The following is a 20,203-nucleotide window of genomic DNA, read 5'->3' on the forward strand; positions in this document are numbered from 1 at the left end:
ATCATTGGAATTTGTTCATAGGAAGCCAAAACATTTTAAAATGTGTATATATATATTTTTTTCTTAAGTTTTATTTATTAGAGAGGGGTGCACGGGGTGGCAGGGGAGGCAGAGGGAGAGGGAGAGAGAGAACCTCCAGCAGACTTTCCCGAGTGAGGAGCTGATTTGGATCTTGATCCTATGACCCTGAGATCATGACCTGAGCCCAAATCAAAAGTCGGACACCTAACAGAGTGAGCCACCTAGATGCCCCAAAAATGTATATATTTTGATAAAAGAAACTTTGCAGTGTTAATCTCATTGTATATTTTTAGATTCATTTATCATATTAAACGTAGGCAGTTTGGGTTTAATTTTAATGTTATGGATATTGTATCCTGTTGCAATTGCATTGAGATTTCAGGATAAATTAATCACTGGAGATTACATATATTTTTATTGCTTTCTTAATTTTCAGATGACCTTATCGAACATATATAAACTCATTTATATAACAATTATAAATAGGAATTCAAATACCTTTGTAATTTTGTTTTTGCTTTAAGAAAGCTAGCTGTTGGATCCCTGGGTGGCGCAGCGGTTTGGCGCCTGCCTTTGGCCCAGGGCACGATCCTGGAGACCCAGGATCGAATCCCACGTCGGGCTCCCGGTGCATGGAGCCTGCCTCTCTCTCTGCCTGTGCCTCTGCCTCTCTCTCTCTGTGACTATCATAAATAAATAAAAAATTAAAAAAAAAAAAAAAAGAAAGCTAGCTGTTTTGAGGTGCCTGAGTGGTTCAGTCAGTTAAGTGACCGACCCTTGATTTTAGCTCAGGCCGTAATCTCAGGATCATGAGATCCAGTGCCACATTGTGCTCCATGCTTAGCACTCTGTCTGCTTGGGACTTTCTCTTCCTCTCCATCTACACCTCTTCCCTGCGTGTGCGTACACATGCCTCTAAAATAAATAAGTAGGGTACGCCTGGGTGGCTGGGATGCCTGGGTGGCTCAGCGGTTGACCGTCTGCCTTCACCTCAGGGCATGATCCTGGAGACCTGGGATCGAGTCCCGTGTCAGACTCCCTATGTGGAGCCTGCTTCTCCCTCTGCCTGTGTCTCTGCCTCTCTCTCTCTCTCTCTCTCTCTGTGTCTCTAATGAATAAATTAAATATATATATATATATTTATATATAAAATAAAATAAGTAAATCTTGAAAAAAAGATTCTCGCCCTCTGCCCCTTCCCATTGGAGCTCACACTTTAAAGAATTAAAAAAGTAAACTAGCTGGTTTTGAAATGTAATTTTCAATTTACATGCAGAAATAATTTGTCAGGCATTTTCAGTCTTATAGAGATTTTAATGGATTAGAGATTATGTAAGTCTCTACTGTGAAGACGTGTGACGTGTGTGTGTCTCTGTGTGTGTGTATAATAGTATTTATGCTGTAATTGTTAAAGTTTTTTATGTTTTCTCTTCCTAGGTATGCATTCCTCAGCAGCAACTGAGCTGTTCGTTACTGGACCTTTGCCAACCACTGGAACTCTTCCACCCTCTGCCCTCTCTGCTTATCAGCATCCCACCACCTTCAGCAATAGAAACTTTGCTACCACCTCACCTTTGGTGCTTCAGGATTCGTCTTTTAACACTACATCAAATGGAATTTTAAATCCTCATGACCCTTTGCTACAAATCAAAACTTCCCAGGGAACTGTTCCAACTGCTTTGGCATTTGAGCGCCTGGGCAGTTCTGCGTTAAGTAACAGCATACCACCTCAGTCTTCAACATATCGCTCAGCTCAAGAGTCTGCACCCCATCTTTTACAACCTCAGTTTAGTTTGTTGCCTTCAGCACTTGGGGGAGCCCAGCAAACTCCTCAAGCCTACAGTTCAACTCTCTTTACTAGTTCTACTGCTTCCATTGAAAGAGCTCTTCTTCGAGAATGTAGTGTTATTAAACACCATCAGCGGCCTTCAGGTACCCAGTCTATTCAGGCACAACTGACTGGTTCACAGCATTCCTTACATAGCTATCTATCAAATGCAAGTGTAGTTAATTTTCAGGAAACAAGCAGGCAGTCATCTTTATCCTGTAGCCCAATTGGAGATTCTACTCAGGTGAGCAATGGAGGATTACAACAGAAGACCTCCCAGGTGTCAGTGGAACTTGCTCAGTCTTACTCATCTGCAATTCCATCATCAGGGTTTCCTCCTACTACAAAAGTAAAAAGCTGTTCTACAAAACAACCACTAACGTCAACTAAGACCCCCAAACCTCAAAGTATAATTCCTCCTGTGCAAACATTAAGCTATTCCAAACCTTTACATAATCAGAGTTCTGTAATATCAGGCCAAGCACAAATTTATTCTACAGCGCAGCTCCCAAGCCTTTTATCTGTTAGCCAGTCCCAAAATTATGGCTTAGTACAGCCACATAACGTGCCATCTATTGTTCATTCACAGGTTTATAGATCCAACAAAGTTGAGAAGTTGCCATCCTTATATAAAACATTGACTTTTTCTGGATCATCTCAGACTCTAACTTCTGAAAATCAGACACTTAATTATTCTCCTAATCAACAAGAAGTGTTATCTTCAGTTACAAATGAGAACTACCCTTCTCAAACAAGAGATCTATCTTCAGTTAGTCAGTCTCAAAGTTATTCATCTAGTCATTCTCAGGGTTTATCACCAGTTAGCCAGACACAGGTTAGTTATTCATCTCAGTCACAAGTATTGTCTGCAGTCAGTCCTTCAGAAAGCTATGCTTCAGGGCAGTCCCTGACATTGACCGCCCCTTCTCTTTCCTATTCTTCTGCCTCTCGGGCTCAGAATTTGTCAGATTCTAGCCCAACCCAGAATTATATTTCTATGCATTCTTCCCAAAATGCTCAGACTCAAGGGTCATCCTCTCCCCAGTCCCAGAAGTTTTTGCCTGCTGTCCAGTCATCATCTTTTGCATCCTCTACTCACTGTCAGACGTTACAGAACAGCATACCTTCCCCTGATCCAAAGTCTTATGCTGAAAGAAAACTTGACTCAAATGTGTATACATCTTCAAAGCAAGAGGAGGATTTTCCAATGCAAGAGTTACAGGTATTACAGCCACAAGTATCTCTTGAGTCATCGACCCAAAGGCTATCTGATGGAGAAATTAATGTTCAAGAATCAGCTTATAAGGTGTCAAAAGCAGAGGACAGATATTCTCAGAGTGTGATCAGAAGTAATTCTCGTCTTGAGGATCAGGTTGTTGGGATTGCTCTACCAGGCTCAAAAAAAGAAGAAAGCATGGTTGGTTCAGTGACACAACTTACCCAACAAATTGGCCAAGTCAGTACAGCAACCCTTGATATGAAGAAGGCAACTAATTTAATGCCAACCCCACAGATAAGATTGAATACTAAAGACCTCAACCAGCAGCATGCTCTTATACACAAGGTACATGAAGCCAAGGTCCAGGAGCAACATGATCAAATAATTAATGCCTCATCTCAGATTCAAATTCCAAATCATTCTTTAGGGCATGGCCATCAGGCATCTCTTCCTAATACACAGGTTCTTTTAGATTCTGCATGTGACCTACAGATTCTTCAGCAGTCAATACTGCAGGCAGGTTTAGGACAAGTAAAAGCATCTTTACAAGTACAGCGTGTTCAGAGTCCTCAACAAATAGTACATCCTTTCCTTCAAATGGATGGCCATATTATTCAGAGCAATGGTGATCATTCTCAGCAGCAACTCCATCCTCAAACTTCTGAAATTATGAAAATGGACCTCTCTGAGTCTTCAAAACCATTACAACAACATCTAACAACAAAGGGCCATTTTAGTGAAACAAATCAGCATGATTCAAAGAATCATTTTGTTTCTCTTGGATCAATATGTTTCCCAGAGGCAATGCTTCTCAGTGATGAGAGGAATATTTTATCAAATGTAGATGATATCTTAGCAGCTACAGCAGCAGCTTGTGGGGTTACTCCTTCTGATTTTTCCAAGTCAACTTCAAATGAAACCATTCCAGCAGTTGAAGATGGTGATTCTAAATCTCATTTTCAACAGTCATTAGATGTTGCTCATGTGACTTCTGATTTTAACTCCATAACAGCTGCAGTAGGAAAGCCCCAGAATATAAATGACATTTCCTTAAATGGAAATCAAGTTGCTGTAAACCTTTCACCTGTACCTAACCTCCAGTCAAAAATGACTCTCGATCAACAGCATATTGAAACTGGTCAAAATAAAGCACCTAAAGTAATTTCACCAGTGGTTGGACCAAGTCATGAAGCCCAGGAGCAGAGTTCTGGCTCATTCAAGAAACAGTCTGCTACCAATCATGAATCTGAAGAGGATAGTGAAGTTCCTATCGATAATACATTAAATAACAGCAGAAACCAAGAGTTTGTTTCTAGTAGAAGTGTAAGTGGAGAGAATGCTGCATCAGAGAGTGAGCTCACCTTGGGGGGTGATGACAACAGTGTGTCGGTGAACCCAACCAGAAGTGCGCTTGCACTGCTGGCCATGGCCCAGCCCGGGGAGGCCACTGGTGTCAAGATTGAAGAAGAAAATCAAGATTTAATGCATTTTAACCTTCAGAAGAAAAAATCTGGGAAGGGGCAAATGAAAGAGGAAGACAACAGTAATCAGAAACAGCCAAAAAGACCTGCCCAGGGCAAACGCCAGAATTCAAGGGGAACAGATGTGTATTTGCCATACACTCCTCCTTCCTCAGAAAGCTGCCACGATGGTTATCAGCATCAAGAAAAAATGAGACAGAAGATCAAAGAAGTGGAGGAAAAACAGCCAGAAGTCAAGACAGGATTTATTGCCTCTTTCTTAGATTTTCTGAAATCTGGGCCCAAGCAGCAGTTTTCTACTCTTGCCGTCCGAATGCCCAACAGGACTAGACGACCAGGGACCCAGACTGTTCGTACATTTTGTCCCCCGCCGCTTCCAAAGACAACTTCTACGACACCCGCACCTTTAGTGTCTGAAACTGGGGGTAACAGTCCATCAGAAAAAGTTGATAATGAACTTAAAAACTTGGACCATTTATCTTCATTTTCTTCTGATGAAGAAGATCCTGGAGTATGCAGTCATGATATTTATAAAAGCGCCTCTATTACCTTAACTACTTCAGATGCTACTTCTGATAAAAAGAAGAAAACAGGTAAAGTTTTAAATTTTAGATTCATAATTATGGCTTTCCACTATTATTTGTATGGTGATAGACTGGACTTTAAGCTTTTTTAGCTTGAAGCAGGTCTGTAAATAAATTTTCAGGGCAAAATGCATTGGTGGGTATTTTACGTACTTACTCTTTTGCATATGCTCCTTCCCTGTAGGAAAGTTTTGGGTTTTAGGTTGAGAACTTGGTGGTTTTTTTTACTTTCTCCCACGTGACACATGACTTACATGGTATGTATCCAGACTTCTCTAATCTGAGACAACTTGAGTGGTTTACAGGTATGAGGCATTGTGCTGTACAGTTCTAGTATAAACTGTCATATTTTCTTGGTATGTCAGTTTTTACCTGAAGATTAATGTTTTAGTGTTAAATATAGTTACGTGTATTATGTACACGAATATAATTAAGATAACATTTAGAAAATTTGTGTTGGCTCCAGACTGTGTCGCCAAGTCTTTGGGTATGTGTTTCACTTTATTCTGTAGTTAAGGGAACATTTGGAGGAACTGTTTTAAGAAGCACTGCCTCATGTCAACTATTTAAGGAACATGCTAAGGGAGAATATATATAACAATAATAGCCATCACCTCTGTGCTGGGAACTAGTAGCAATGTTATGAGATATGCATTGTTACCTCCAATATATAGATGGTATAAACCAAGAGTAAATGAATTGTGTGGGTCCATACAACTAGTAACTGACAGAGCCGGAGTCTGCACTCAGGTTTGTTTGGTTGTAGAGCCTGTATTCCTGCCTAGCTCTTTTGTATAAGTAAAGTGGTGCTTTAAAAGTTTAAACTTTGTTGTGTGATGTACTCTTAGCTTCTCTCTGAACTCAAGACTACCTTTAACTACTGGAGTGATCTGGAACAACTGTGGTATCCCAAATAATCTGTTAGCATAAACATCTGCTAACACATTTCTAAAGAATTCTCACTTTGTTATACAGGGAAATTAGTATAATGGAAAGTCAGTGTTAGAATCAAAGACGTTATGGACGTGGCTAATCTAATCGTAGTAACGTTTTAGACTCCTTTTCCCCAAATTCAGGCTGCTTTGCAATTACTTTTATATTCCCTCTTCCATTTGTAGAACAAAGCTTTTGTAATTTCTGTTCTAAAATAGGAATCTTAGACTGGTTTCTTCCAGACAGGTATTATTGCCTCATTTGTAGTTGAAATCCTCATCACCAACCCAGTTCTTCCTGTTAGGTATTCAAAGTTCTCTCGATGCCATCCCCACTGCTTCCTCCTGTGCACGAGCTCATCTCTTGCTTCTTGGTAGAATCCTTCACACCAGTAAGATACTTCTCAGTGCTTCTAGGGGAAAACATTAAAATAATATGTAAAAACTCTTCCTTCCCATATTACTTTCTGGTTCCATTCTTTCCACTTATCCTCTTCTATAACAGCCAAACTTCTCATTGTTCCTGAGACCCATAAGCCGCACTTTCACAATTCTCTTTGAACAGGTTTTTCTCTAACCAGAATTGCCCTCTTTGATGTTTTCAGCCCAGCAGACATTTTGTCGTCTCTGAAGACCATCTTCAAAGTCACTTTGTGGAAGTTACTCCAGGGAGAATTCATGCTCATATCTTCTAAATTCACACAGCTCTCAAGTATCTCTGAAGGGCAATTTTAAATTTAAATTGCAATGAAGTCTAATTTACCCATTTTTTTCCTTTTATGATTTGTGCTTGTGTCCTAAGAAATCTTTGCAAACATGTTCTGTTTTCTTCTAGAAGTTTTTAACTTTTGCATTTTACCTTTAGGTCTATGACCCCCGTCCCCCCTTTTTAAAGATTTTGTCTATTCATGAGAGACACAGAAAGAGATGCAGAGACACAGGCAGAGGGAGAAGCAGGCTTCTTGCAGGGAGTCCAATGCAGGACTCGGTCCCAGGACCCCAGGATCATGACCTGAGCCAAAGGCAGCCGCTCAAACACTGAGCCACCCAGGCGCCCCATGTGGTTTTCTTATGCAGTCTTTCAGTGTGGTGAACTACACTGACTAATTTTCAAATATATTCATGGCCTTGCATTCATTCCTAGGATAAACTCCAACAACTGTGAAGTATTCGGTTCTTTTTTAATACATTGATGAGTTCAGTTTTCTAATTTTTTTGCATCATGTTTGCAGTAGATATTGGTCTGTAGTTTTCCTTTTGTAATGCTTTTGTCAGGTTTTGGTATCTGGTTATTGCTGACCCTATAAATGAATTTGGGACTATCCCCTTGTTTTCTTTTTTCTGCAAGAAATGGAGTAGTACTGTTTCTTCCACAAATGGTTGTTCAAATTTGTTAGTGCAACCATCTGGACCTGGAGTTCTTTTTGTCAGAAAGTTTTGTTTGTTTGTTTTTGTCAGAAAGTTTTTTGCTGTGAATTCAGTTTCTTTGATATGGAACTAATTCACCTTGTCTGTTTCTTCCTGACTGTGTTTTGATAGTTTGTATCTTTGAAGGAATTGACCTATTTTATCTGAGTTGTCAAATTCATGGGTATAAAGTTGTTGGTAGCATTTCTTCATATTGGTAATTTGTATCTTCTTTGTTGTGGTCAGTCTGGATAGAAGTTTACTGGTTTTATTGACTCTTTTTCTCCTTTGTTGGCAATTTCATTGATTTTTTGGGGGGTTCTCATTATTTCCTTTTTCCTGCTTGACTTAGATTCATTCTCTATTTTTCTGATTTCTTATGGTAGGAGCCTAAATTGTTCATTTGAGACCCCTCGTCTTTTCTACTATAAGCATTTAATATTACAAACCTCTCATTGCCCCCTGCTTTAGCTGTATCCCACAATTTTATTTTTATTATTTTTATTTTCTTTCAGTACTCTTTAATGCTTCTTTGATACATGAGTTATTCAATTTTCAAATATTTGAGTGTTTTCCGGACACCTTTTCTTTATTGATTTCTACTTTGTGTAATTTCAGTTCTCTTAAATTTGTTAAGGTTTGCTTTATGGCCCAAAATATGCTTGGTCTTTTTTTTTTTTTTTTTTAAGATTTTATTTATTCATAAGAGACACAGAGAGAGAGAGGCAGAGACACAGGCAGAGGGAGAAGCAGGCTCCCCGTGAGGAGCCGGATGTGAGACTCAATCCTGGCACTCTGGGATCATGTCCTGAGCTGAAGGCAGATGCTCAACTGCTGAGGCACCCAGGCATCCCCAAATGTGCTTGATCTTGATTGATGTTCCATGTGTACTTTCAATGAATGTATATTCTGCTGGTGGTGTTGGATTGTTCTGTAAATGTTGATTAGGTCAAGTTGGTTGTTAGTGTTATTTAGGTTTTCTAGGTCCTTGCTGATTATTTGTTCCTTGTTCTGCCAATTACTGAGAGTGGAGTTTTGAAGTCTCAAAGTATTTCTGTAGACTTTTCTATTTCTCCTTGCATTTCTGTCAATCAGTTATTGCTTTGTGTATTTTGAGTTCTGTGTTTTAGATTGTTAAGTTCTTGTGAATTGACCTTATCATTGTATAATGTGCATCTTTAATATTGGTATAATCTTACTTGAAGTCTACTTTGTCTGATCTGTGACATTATATTTAATGTGGGTATTTTGTAGATAGTATATATTTTAGTTTTGTCTTTTATTTAAGCTTTAATTTTATAATCTCTGTCTTTGAATTGGTATGTTTAGACAGTTTACATTTAATTTAATTGTTGATATAGCTAGATCTTCCATTTTATTGTTTTCTGGTTCCCCCTTTTTTGTTTCCTCTTTACTAGCTTTTAAAAACACATTATTTGAACTTTTTGTATTTTATTTTTAATTTATTTCTGATTTTTCCAGCAGTTATCTTTTTGTAGTCTTCTAATGGTTGACCTAGTGATTAGCATCCATTTAAAATTAATATGTTTATGATTTCAAGTAAAATGTTGAAGCCTAACAACCATACAAGTCCCTTTACCTTTGCCCGTATGTTCACATATTTGTCCTATATATTACATCTATCTACATATATTGAAAACCATAATAAAGGAATAATTTTTGCTTTCAAGTCCAATATACTTTAAATTACTTAAGAGGAGGAAAAAAGCCTATTGTGTTTACCTAGACATACATATTTTCTATTGCAGTTGCTTTATTCCTGATATTCCAGGTTTCTCTCTGGTATCATTTCCCATCAGCCCAAAGAACGTTTCCTTTTCCAAGACTTTTTCTTTTTCTTTGGTTTTCAGCAGTCTAATTGTTTATCCGGGTAGGGTTTATCCTATTTGGAGTTCACTGAGCTTCTTGAATCTGTAAATTATGTCTTTAACCAAATTTGAGAAATTTGGGGATATTTTTTTTTCTGCACCAATCTCTTTCTCTGCTTATGGGATTCCGGTGACACAAATGTATAACTTTTTGATACTGTTTCTGAGGTTCTGTTCTTTTTTTTTTTTTAAGTTTTTATTTATTTATTCATGATAGACATAGAGAAAGAGAGAGGCAGAGACACAGGCAGAGGGAGAAGCAGGCTCCATGCCGGGAGCTCGACGTGGGACTTGATCCCAGGACTCCAGGATCGTGCCCTGGGCCAAAGGCAGGCGCTAAACTGCTGAGCCACCCAGGGATCCCCTCTGTTCATTTTTTTCAATCCTTTTTCCCCCTCTCTGTTCTTCAAATTGTATAATTTTTATTGGCCTATCTTAAATTTTATTGATTTTTCATCCTTCTCAATTCTGTTCCTGATCCCATCCGGTGAATTTTTTATTTCAGATATTTTTAAATTATAAAATTTGTCTTTGATTCTTGTTTCTCATTCCTCTTTTTTCTACTGAGAATTTACATACTTCTATTCATTTTAAAAGTATGCTACCTTACTTCCTGGAGCATGGTATAACAGCTGCCTTCAAGACTTTGATAATTCCAACATCTAAGTCATGTTAAAAGTGGCATCTAATTTCCCTTTGAGAATTGGTCACTTTTTTCTAGTTCTTTGTATATTGAGCAATTTTGGATTTTATCCTGGACATTTTGAGTACTATACTGTAAGACTCTGGGTTCTATTAAAATTCTCTGGAAAATATTGATTTGTGTTGTTTTAGCAGGCAGTCAGACTACAAAATTCCATCTCATCTTTGAGTGGTGGTTCCAGTGTTGGTTCAGTTTTACAAAGCCTTTGCTCTACTGCTTTGGATCTGTCTCAGTGGTTAATCCAGAACTTGGGTGATGAGTAGACTTTGTTATAGTTTAGATCTCAAAGCCTTCATTATGCTAGTTTGAATCTACTCTGCGTAAGTGCAATTTAGCGTGAAACAGATTGCATGTGTTCATATGTAGAATTAGCGGATACCATTCTGCAGCTGTTTCCTCTCTGGGAATTTCCCATACTACCCAGCTCCCTGCGTTCCTTTTCCTTAGGCATTTGTGTAGAAAGCTGGAATTTTTCTTGGAGCTTTAGCTGCTGATGCGTTGACACAGTTATCTGCATGTGGGGGTTAAAGTGATACAACAAGACCAAAAATAGGGAATTCCCCTAGGCTTCCTCCCTCAGCTTTATTGAGATATAATTGACTATATAAGTATATATATATAATTATATATGTCCTGAAACATTCCCTGTGTTCTTCATACCATAGTGGCCCTGTTTCCAGTTTCCTCTAGAATGCCAAAAAGACAGGCATTCTGTCAGGGTTTAAGATGTCTGGTTCACCACCATAGCATTGCAGCTTTGTTTTTTTGTTTGTTTTTGTTTTTTTAAAGATTTATTTATTTATTCATGAGAGACACACAGAGAGAAGGAGAGACACAGGCAGAGGGAGAAGCAGGCTCTTCACAGGAGCCCAATGTAGGACTCAATTCCAGATCCTGGGATCACGACCTGAGCCAAAGGCAGCCACCCAACCGCTACCCAGGCGTCCCTTGCATTGCAGCTTTGTGACTTGGGTTGTCCTCAGGGCAGGTCTGGGAGAGAGAAAAGAAAAAAAAGAAATGGCATTTGCCCCCCACATTCTTCACCTTGCACGAGGCTCCTCTCTTTTACTCTTCTGTCTAGAAAGACAAATTTTCTTGGAGTTTTTGTTGTCTGTGCTCTTGCAATTCTGCATGGGGGGTTACCTCTGGTCAATGCTAGGCGAGATGAGAGGAAAGAAGTAAGAAACATTTCCGTTTATTGTTATTTAAATTTGCCCTTACCTCTCCAGTCCACCTGCTTTATTAACTTCTCAAAGTCTTCAGGTAGTTACTTACCCTTTATATATATATATATATATATATATATTTTTTTTTTTTTTTTTTTTTAATTAATGAAACATAGAGAGAGAGAGAGAGAGGCAGAGACACATGCAGAGGGAGAAGCAAGCTCCATGCAGGGAGCCTGACATGGGACTTGATCCCAGGTCTCCAGGATCAGCCCTGGGCTGAAGGTGGTGCTAAACCGCTGAGCCACCAGGGCTGCCTGCTACCCTTTATATTTTGTTCAAAGTGTTTATTTGTAATATAGGGGTGTGTGTGTGTGTGTGATAATAGGCTCTAGTGGGCCTACTTCATGTTGCTTAGCACAAGAAGCCATAAAATTTTTATTTTTTTTTTATTTTTTTAAAAATTATTTATTTATTCATGAGAGACACAGGAAGAGAGAGAGAAAGAGGCAGAGACTCAGGCAGAGGGAAAAGCAGGCTCCATACAGGGAGCCTGATGTGGGACTCAATCCCGGGACTCCAGGATCAGGCCCTGGGATGCTAAGGTGGTGCTAAACCGCTGAGCCGCCCAGGCTGCCCCATAAAATTTTTAAAATTCATTGTTTAATCAATTTATAGTCATGATTTCTGATGCTCAACTTATCCTATAATTGGCAAGTAGGAGTTCCTTCAATGTTTTGGTATTTTTATTGTGATTACATTGAATTCATAAATTGATTTTAAGGGAAAATTTATCTTTACAGTTTTCTCATGCACTTTTGGAATATATTATTTATCTGTTCAGATCTTATGTATTTTCATATCATATAATTTTTTTCTACACAGATACTATCATTTCTGCAATTTAAAAAAATTTTTTTTTAATTTTTATTTATGATAGTCACACAGAGAGAGAGAGAGAGAGGCAGAGACATAGGCAGAGGGAGAAGCAGGCTCCATGTACCGGGAGCCCGACGTGGGATTCGATCCCGGGTCTCCAGGATCGCGCCCTGGGCCAAAGGCAGGCGCTAAATCGCTGCGCCACCCAGGGATCCCCCGTTTCTGCAATTTTTAACTATAAATTTCCCCACATTGTTTTCTTATTGCTTACTGATGGTATATGACAATTTTATATCTCCGTTTTGGTTTTGGCATTTTTATTGAATTTTTATTCTCAATTTCTTGCATTTTTAGATAGTTATGTCTTGTAAAAATAATAGAAGTTTTACCTTTCTCTTTCTCTTTTTTTTTTTTTTTTTTTTTGTAATTTAATTCACTGGCTCAGCCTCTGTTTAATAGTAGTAGTGATAGCAATCATGCTGACCTCCTCCTTGGTATTAAATAGAATATGTAGTGTTTGACCATGAAATATATTTGTTGTCAGTTTCTAGTACTGTACACTCTGAAAATTTCCTTCTATCCTGAGATTCTTGTTTTTTTTAAAAAATTAACAGTGGGTATTAAATTTTGTTAGATGCCTTTTTGAACCTCTAATCTCCTTTTTCCCCACATTAACCTGTTACTTGATTTCCTAATTTTGAATTTGTTTTGAGGTTCTTAAAAAATATTTTTAAATTAACAATGGATATTAAATTTTGTTAGATGCTTTTTTGAGCTTCTGATAAATTTTTTCACACGTTAATCTATTATTGGATTTTTTTTTAAAGATTTACCTATTTATTTTAGAGAGAGAATGTATGCAAGCAGGGGGAGGGGCAAAGGGAGAGAGAGAGAGAGAGACTCTCAAGCAGACTCCATGTTGAGTGCAGATCCCAACTCAACCCTGAGATCAGGTCCTGAGTCAAAACCAAGAGTCTGTCTTAACCAACTGAGACACCCAGACACCCCAATCAATTACTTGATTTCTTAATGCTGAACCTTTTTAAGATAACTCTACCATGAACTCTGCTTTGTCATGATTAATTATTTTAATCCATTGCAAGATATAAGTTTCTACTGTTTTGTTTGGGATTTTTACACCTAAACTCACAAATGAGATTATTGCTTATAATTTTTGTCTTAATCTTTTTTGTTCTTTCTTGCTCTGAATCTCTTTGAATCTTTTTCTTACCATTTTGTGAAAAGTTTGCCTATTTAATAGTTGTTTTCACAGAACCAGTGTGCTTTTCTTTTTTTACTCTTGTTTTCACTATTTTTACTCACTTTTTAAATTTTTCTTTAATCAATTATTTTTCCCTATCTTCCCTGGGTTCCACTTACTGTTCTCACTCTGGCTTCTTGAGTTTAATACTTAATTGATTTTTGTATATCCTTGCTTTTTAATGAATAGCATTAAAGTGTAAGTTTTCATTATACCTGGCTTTATTTATGCCTCTGGTTTCAATTTGTAATGCTCTCACCATCCTTTTTAAATGGTTTATCATTTCAGTTTTGATTTCCTTTTTAATCCCAGAGTTAGTAAGAAAAAGTGGGGTTTTGCCTGTTTCCTAGTAGGTTTATGTTTTTAGTGGTGGTGATAGTGGTATTCCTTTATTACTAATTTATGACCCTATTGTATTTTGGTCAAGAGAATGCTTAAATAATGCCTACTTTTGGAAATTTATGAAAATTTTGTTAGTAGCTTGGTCAGTGGTCAATTTTTATAAATATTCCATGAATGCCAATTGCTAGTAGATTGTATTTGGTAATGCTGTTCAAATCCTTTGTATCTTTTTGTGTTTTGTTTAATGTAATCAATGACATTAGGTCACATAAGAAAATGTATATGTATATGGTGGAGGAGGTAAATGACAGGTCTAGAATGTGCCTTAAGCCATCCTAGCAAATATAGATGGAGTTGATGGACATATGAAAGAAGTATACCAAAATGTTCATGGTGGTCATAGCTGCGTCATGGTATTTGAGGATTTGTATTCTCTACTTTTATGTATGTTTGAAATTATTAATAATAAACAGTTTTTTAAATCCTCCCTATCCTTATTTGTTTTTAGATTGCTTGATCTGTTGATTCCTGAAAAAGGTGTGTTAAAGTTTCCAACTATGTTTGATTGTTTTTCTAATACTGTTTACTTGATATGTTTTGAACCCATGTGACTGGGTACATAAAATTTTACTAAGTTTAATTTCCCATATCTGTTTTTAATATTACCATACTAATTTTATTGCTATTATTTTGGTATATTTTTCTATATCTGTTTTCTTTCTTTCAGAGTATTTTTTCTTGCGAAATAAAACTCACATATGGAAACATAAAACATGTAAGAAAAACAGATAAAATTTTTATAAATTTGAAAATGCAGACGTTATTTAAGCCATATTCTTTGACCATGGTGCAGTCATTTTATAAAATAATAGTTGGAAAAAAGACAAATAAAAATAAGCTTCTATTTTTATAACTTCTAAATAACTTCTCCTAAATAACTCACGGCTTTGAAAGGAAACCAAAACTGAAATGATAAACCACTTAGAAAGGACAGTGGAACATTATATTTCAAAACTGATGAGATGTGCCAAAAGTGTAGAACAAAGAAGAAGATTTATAGTGTTAGAGAACAAGAAAGTACAAAAATAAATTGAGTATTAAATTAAACCCTATTTATAACCTCTAGAACTGACCACTATCTACATTGGGGATAGTAATCACTTCTTTGCTTTTCTTTTATAATTTTACCGCCTGTGTGTGTATATACCTCCCTAAGCACTATCCTTTTTTTTTTTTTTTTTTTGAAGTATAGTTGACATACAATTTTATATTAGTTTCCAGGGTACAACTTATTGATTCAGTAACTCCATATATTTATTAATCTGTCACCATAGGACATTGGTGCAATATTATTGACTGTATTCCCTCTCCTGTACGTTCCATTTCTGTTATTTATTTTATTACTGAAATTTGTACCTCTTAATAACCCCTTTGTCAATACTATACTACGCTGTATTATACCTGAACACTATACTTTTGTTTGGCTTGTTTTAAACTTCATAAAAAGGGCATTCTATAGTATTGATACATTTTCTTCTTCTACTGTTTTGAAAGTTATACATTCATTTTTAAAAATATATTTGCTTAGTTTTTTATTGAAATTTTCAAATGTAAACAAAAAGATTGGTATAATTAAGCCAATTTATATATCACTCAGTTTTAATCCTCATTGATACTTGGTCAGTGTTGTTTCATTCATATCTTTACCTACTCTCCCAACCCTTATCTTTTTAAAAAATATTTATTTATTTATTCATGAGAGACACAGAGAGAGGCAGAGACACAGGCAGAGGGAGAAGCAGGCTCCATGCAGGGAGCCTGATGTGGGACCTGATCCCGGGACCCCAGGATCATGCCCTGGGCTGAAGGCGGCGCTAAACCACTGAGCCACCCAGGGATTCCCCCCTTGATTATTTTGATGAAGTATTTCTGTTCTTTTCCTGCTTATAATAGGAATTACAGTATTTTCAGTGTCTTGAAATCTGTTAATAATCTTTTTTCCTCCTGGATAATAAGACTTTTGAACACAGAGAACAAAACTCTTTCTACAATGTTTATAGTTTTCAGAATATAAGCTTTGCACTTATTTTCTAACATTTTCTTCTTTCTGATGCAATTATAAATGGAATTGTGTTCCTAAATTAATTTTTGGGTAGTTCATTGAAAGTATATAGAAATGCAAGTGGGGGCACCTGGCTGGCTCAGTAGATAGAGCATGTGACTCTTGATCTTAGGGTTGTGAGTTCAAGCCCCAGGTCGGATATAGAGCTTACCTAAAAAAAAAAAGCAATTGATTTTTATATAGTGATCTTATACCCTGAAAACTTACTGAATTCACTTATTAATTCTAATAGTTTTTTAGGAGATTCCTTAGGATTTTTTGTCTATAAGATCATGTCATCTGCACATAGAGATTGTTTTACTTCTTCAGACATCTTTCCTAGGGGAAAGCATCTATTTTTTTACCCTTAAGTATGTCAGATTTTTTCGTAGATGCCCTTTATCAGATTGCAGCAGTTCCCTTCTACTTTTTAGCTTGTTGAGTCATTTTTTATCAAAAGTGTTTAAATTAATGATACTGAATTTTGCTAAATGCTTTTGATATACTCATATTTTTGAAGATTTTTGTGTTTATATTAATGAGTGATATTGATCCTATGGTTTTTTCATGGTGTTTTTGTCTGGTTTAGGTATTGGAATACTATTGGCCCAATAAAATGAGTGCTTCTTCCTATTTTATTAAGTTTATTTGGATGGGTATTAATTCTTATTTAACTATTGGTAGAATCTACTTGTGAACAATTTGGGCCTGTGCTTATCTTTGTGGGATGCTTTTTAATTTCTTTAATTCTCTGTACTCGTTGGTCTTTTCAGATGTTCTATTACTTCTTGAGTCCTTTTCTGTAGTTTTCATCTTTCTAGGAATTTGTCCATTTCATCTTGTCAGTATACAATTTTTCATATTACCTCATTATTCCCTTTATTTCTGTAGCTCTTGGGGCTTTTTCAAATTATTTTGGGGTGTTGTTTTCCCTTCTTGCATCCAGTTGGCTTTTCTTTAGGGCTTCTTCACAACTTTTGTCAGCTGACCCTTTGTTATCTTGCATCACTTCTGTGTCTCTACTTAAAATATCTTTGTGCTACTTAATGGACTTAGGGGTAAGTGTAGGTTGATGGAGGTTCTCAGTCTGATGGTCATCCAGATGTAATTCCATCACTTTAATTCTTGGAAATTAACATTATTTAATTTCTTTTTTTTTTTTAAAGATTTATTTATTCATTCAGAGAGAGCGAAGAGAGAGGCAGAGACACAGGCGGAGGGAGAAGCAGGCTCCATGCGGGTAGCCCGATGTGGGACTCGATCCCAGGTCTCCAGGATCACACCCCAGGCTGCAGGCGGCGCTAAACCGCTGCGCCACTGGGGCTGCCCCATTCTTTAATTTCTTATTGTAGTATTCATTGTTTCAAACAATTTGATGGTAAAAATAATCAAGTCTTTCTTTTTAAACTGTTTAGACTTTACTCAGACAAATATTTATTTGTATTACTGATTTGCATTTGCTTGATATAGTTTCAGAAGCCCTACGGATGACAACTACTAGCCCAACTGCCAATACTACTGGTACTGTTACTACTTCCTCTACCACTGTGGGTGCAGTTAAACAAGAACCTCCCTACTCTACTTCATCTGCAGTAAATATCCTGGAAAATGTAAATCCTACAGAACCCTCAAAACCCTGCGAACTTGATGGTCTTCCTTCAGACCAGTTTGCAAAAGGACAGGACACTGTTGCCATAGAAGGTTTTACAGATGAGGAAAACACAGAAAGTGGAGGAGAAGGCCAATACAGAGAGCGTGATGAATTTGTGGTGAAGATAGAAGACATAGAGACTTTTAAGGTGATTTGAATGTTCATAAGTTTTAAAGGTCATAGTTGAGTGGGCATGCCCTATAATAAGCCTTCATAATAACTTTAATAGTATGATCTAACTTGAATTGCAAAAAGTATATTTTGATGATTATTATAAGTCATAATTGTTAAATAATAAAATCAAACTAGCAGATATCAGATATTTTGAAAAAGAAAACAGCTTAAAATAGTTTTGACTTATATCTGAGATTTACATGTTTCTGACTAGTCAATATGCTGCATTTAGGTACTAGTAATTGAGTAGTTTTAAAATGTTAATTTTTTTCAAGGCTCCCAACTAAATTAAATTAAAAAATGATTTTTAAATTTAAATGTTTAAAGAAAACAAGAATATGATGTACACATAAAATTGACTTGTTTTCATAATTGCAAGTTGTGGAACTATAGGTAGAATGTCAAATTTCATACTAAGAAATTTTAGCTGTTTAAAAAAATGGGTTGGGGGGGGTTGTTTCCTTGCTTTTGATTTTTGTAACTGGGGCAGAGAGAAATGGCATTGAAAGTACGTAACCTCAAATTACCACTATGCCTTCCATTCATAATTTTTTTTTAAGATTTTATTTTATTTATTCATGAGAGGCACAGAGAGAGAGAGAGATGCAGAAACACAGGCAGAGGGAGAAGCAGACTCCATGCAGGGAGCCCAATGCAGGACTTGATCCCAGGTCTCCGGGATCATACCCTAGGCTGAAGGCAGTGCTAAACCGCTGGGCCACCAGGGCTGCCCAACCTTCCATTCATAATTACGACTATTAATATTTTAGCATATTTGCTTCTGATCTTTTTGAATACATAAGTGCCCTTGTAAAATTATATCAATAATGTATGACAATATCATTAGAGGAAACTTTACAATAGTTACACAAAAGGATAATGAGCTACCATGCATGTTGGTGTCCTCCCTATTTCTGGAAGAATTTTAGCAGAGACTTAATAGCCAGCTTATAAGAATTGTTGCAAAAGTTCAGCTAGGTAAAAAACAAAAGTTTAGCCAGATAAGTCTTTTATTTTTCCTTTCAGCTCTATGATTCTATAAATCCAGAATTTGTTGTCAGTTTTTTATAAATGTAATTAATTCTATATATTACAGGAGGCTTTAAAAACAGGAAAAGAACCCCCGGCTATTTGGAAAGTACAAAAAGCTTTATTACAGAAGTTTGTTCCTGAAATTCGAGATGGACAAAGAGAATTTGCTGCTACCAATAGTGTAAGTAAAATCTTTACATTAGTCTTCCTTTCTTTTTCTTTCTTTCTTTCTTTCTTTTCTTTTTTTTTTTTTTCCAAAATAATGATCCTGGGGAAAATACAGAATCATTTAAATGTAATTTATGTTTCTAATATAAAATAGCATAATATTTGATATATGATACTCATCTGATTTTGTTACAAGCAGTATATAAATACCAGCTTCTTAAAATTAAGACACTTTCTACTAGCTTTTTTTTTGTTTTGTTTTGTTTTAAAGAATTGTTATTAGCCTATGAAAAGTTCATATGGGCTTAGAGGTTATATTATATTGATCATTCTGTCAAACATTTTGATTTACCAAAAAACTTATACTTATAAATGATTATAAATAAAACTTATAAATGATTCTTTTGTACTTATATAGTTACTTAATAGCATTGAGTAAGTAAGCATTTGGTGATTAGCTGAATAAGATTGCTTCTATGTGTGGGCTTGCAGTTAAGAAGCCTGAGGTCATTTTTATTGAGGGTAAAAAGTAGCCTGGCCAGAGTTGCATTTGAAAAACCTAAAGGATGCAATGTGTAATAGTCAAGCTAACAAATATTTTATGTATAGAATGTATAAGTATATAATTCAGAGTGTTTCCTTCCTTAGTACCTTGGGTATTTTGGAGATGCAAAGAGTAAATACAAAAAGATATATGTAAAGTTCATTGAAAACACAAACAAAAAGGAATATGTCAGAGTGTGTTCCAAAAAGCCGAGAAGTAAGCCTTCACAAACTATCAGGTATTTACTTTTGTGTGTAATACATTTAAATAGCATTTATTGGAAGACTTGTTTTTGGCAATGTGATTTTTTTTTTAAGCTTATTTTTTTTTTTTAGTAATCCCTATACCCAATGTGAGGGTCAAACCCATGACCCCAGATCAGGAGTCATACATTCCTCCTTCTGAACCAGCCAGGTATGCAGGCAATGTTTTATATAAAGAATGAGATCAGGGCAGCCCGGGTGGCTCAGCAGTTTAGCGCCACCTTCAGCCCAGGGCGTGATCCTGGAGACCCAGGATCGAGTCCCATGTTGGCCTCCCTGCATGGAGCCTGCTTCTTCCTCTGCCTGTGTCTCTGCCTCTCTCTCTCTCTCTCTCTCTCTGTCTCTCATGAATAAATAAATTGAATCTTAAAAAAAAAAAAGAATGAGATCAATTGAAGAGCCTGATTATTTTTCATATATATAAGTCTGAAAATTCATGCCTTTAATAAGTGATTCCTTTTGAAGTAATGAGATAGGAGCTATAAATTACAGCCCATGACTGTCTGTGGTGGGATGGATACTCTTTTCTTTCCCAGAGTCCTTTTGGTGTCACCCTAA

The 20,203-nt window shown here is 36.5% G+C and overlaps 1 protein-coding gene across 5 annotated transcripts in view; it reads left to right on the plus strand.

The window, feature by feature from the left end:
• QSER1 (glutamine and serine rich 1) overlaps window positions 1-20,203 on the plus strand; it is a 74,012-nt gene that overhangs the window by 33,096 nt on the left and 20,713 nt on the right. For all 5 annotated transcript variants that reach the window (XM_072791059.1, XM_072791057.1, XM_072791055.1 and 2 more), the window contains 4 exons: window positions 1,459-5,142; window positions 17,284-17,612; window positions 18,735-18,851; window positions 19,487-19,620. In XM_072791059.1, the coding sequence (XP_072647160.1) occupies window positions 1,459-5,142; window positions 17,284-17,612; window positions 18,735-18,851; window positions 19,487-19,620 (4,264 nt within the window). The remainder of the gene's footprint in view (window positions 1-1,458; window positions 5,143-17,283; window positions 17,613-18,734; window positions 18,852-19,486; window positions 19,621-20,203) is intronic.

Source organism: Canis lupus, chromosome 21 (genome assembly GCF_048164855.1).
Source record: "Canis lupus baileyi chromosome 21, mCanLup2.hap1, whole genome shotgun sequence".
NCBI lineage: Eukaryota > Metazoa > Chordata > Mammalia > Carnivora > Canidae > Canis > Canis lupus.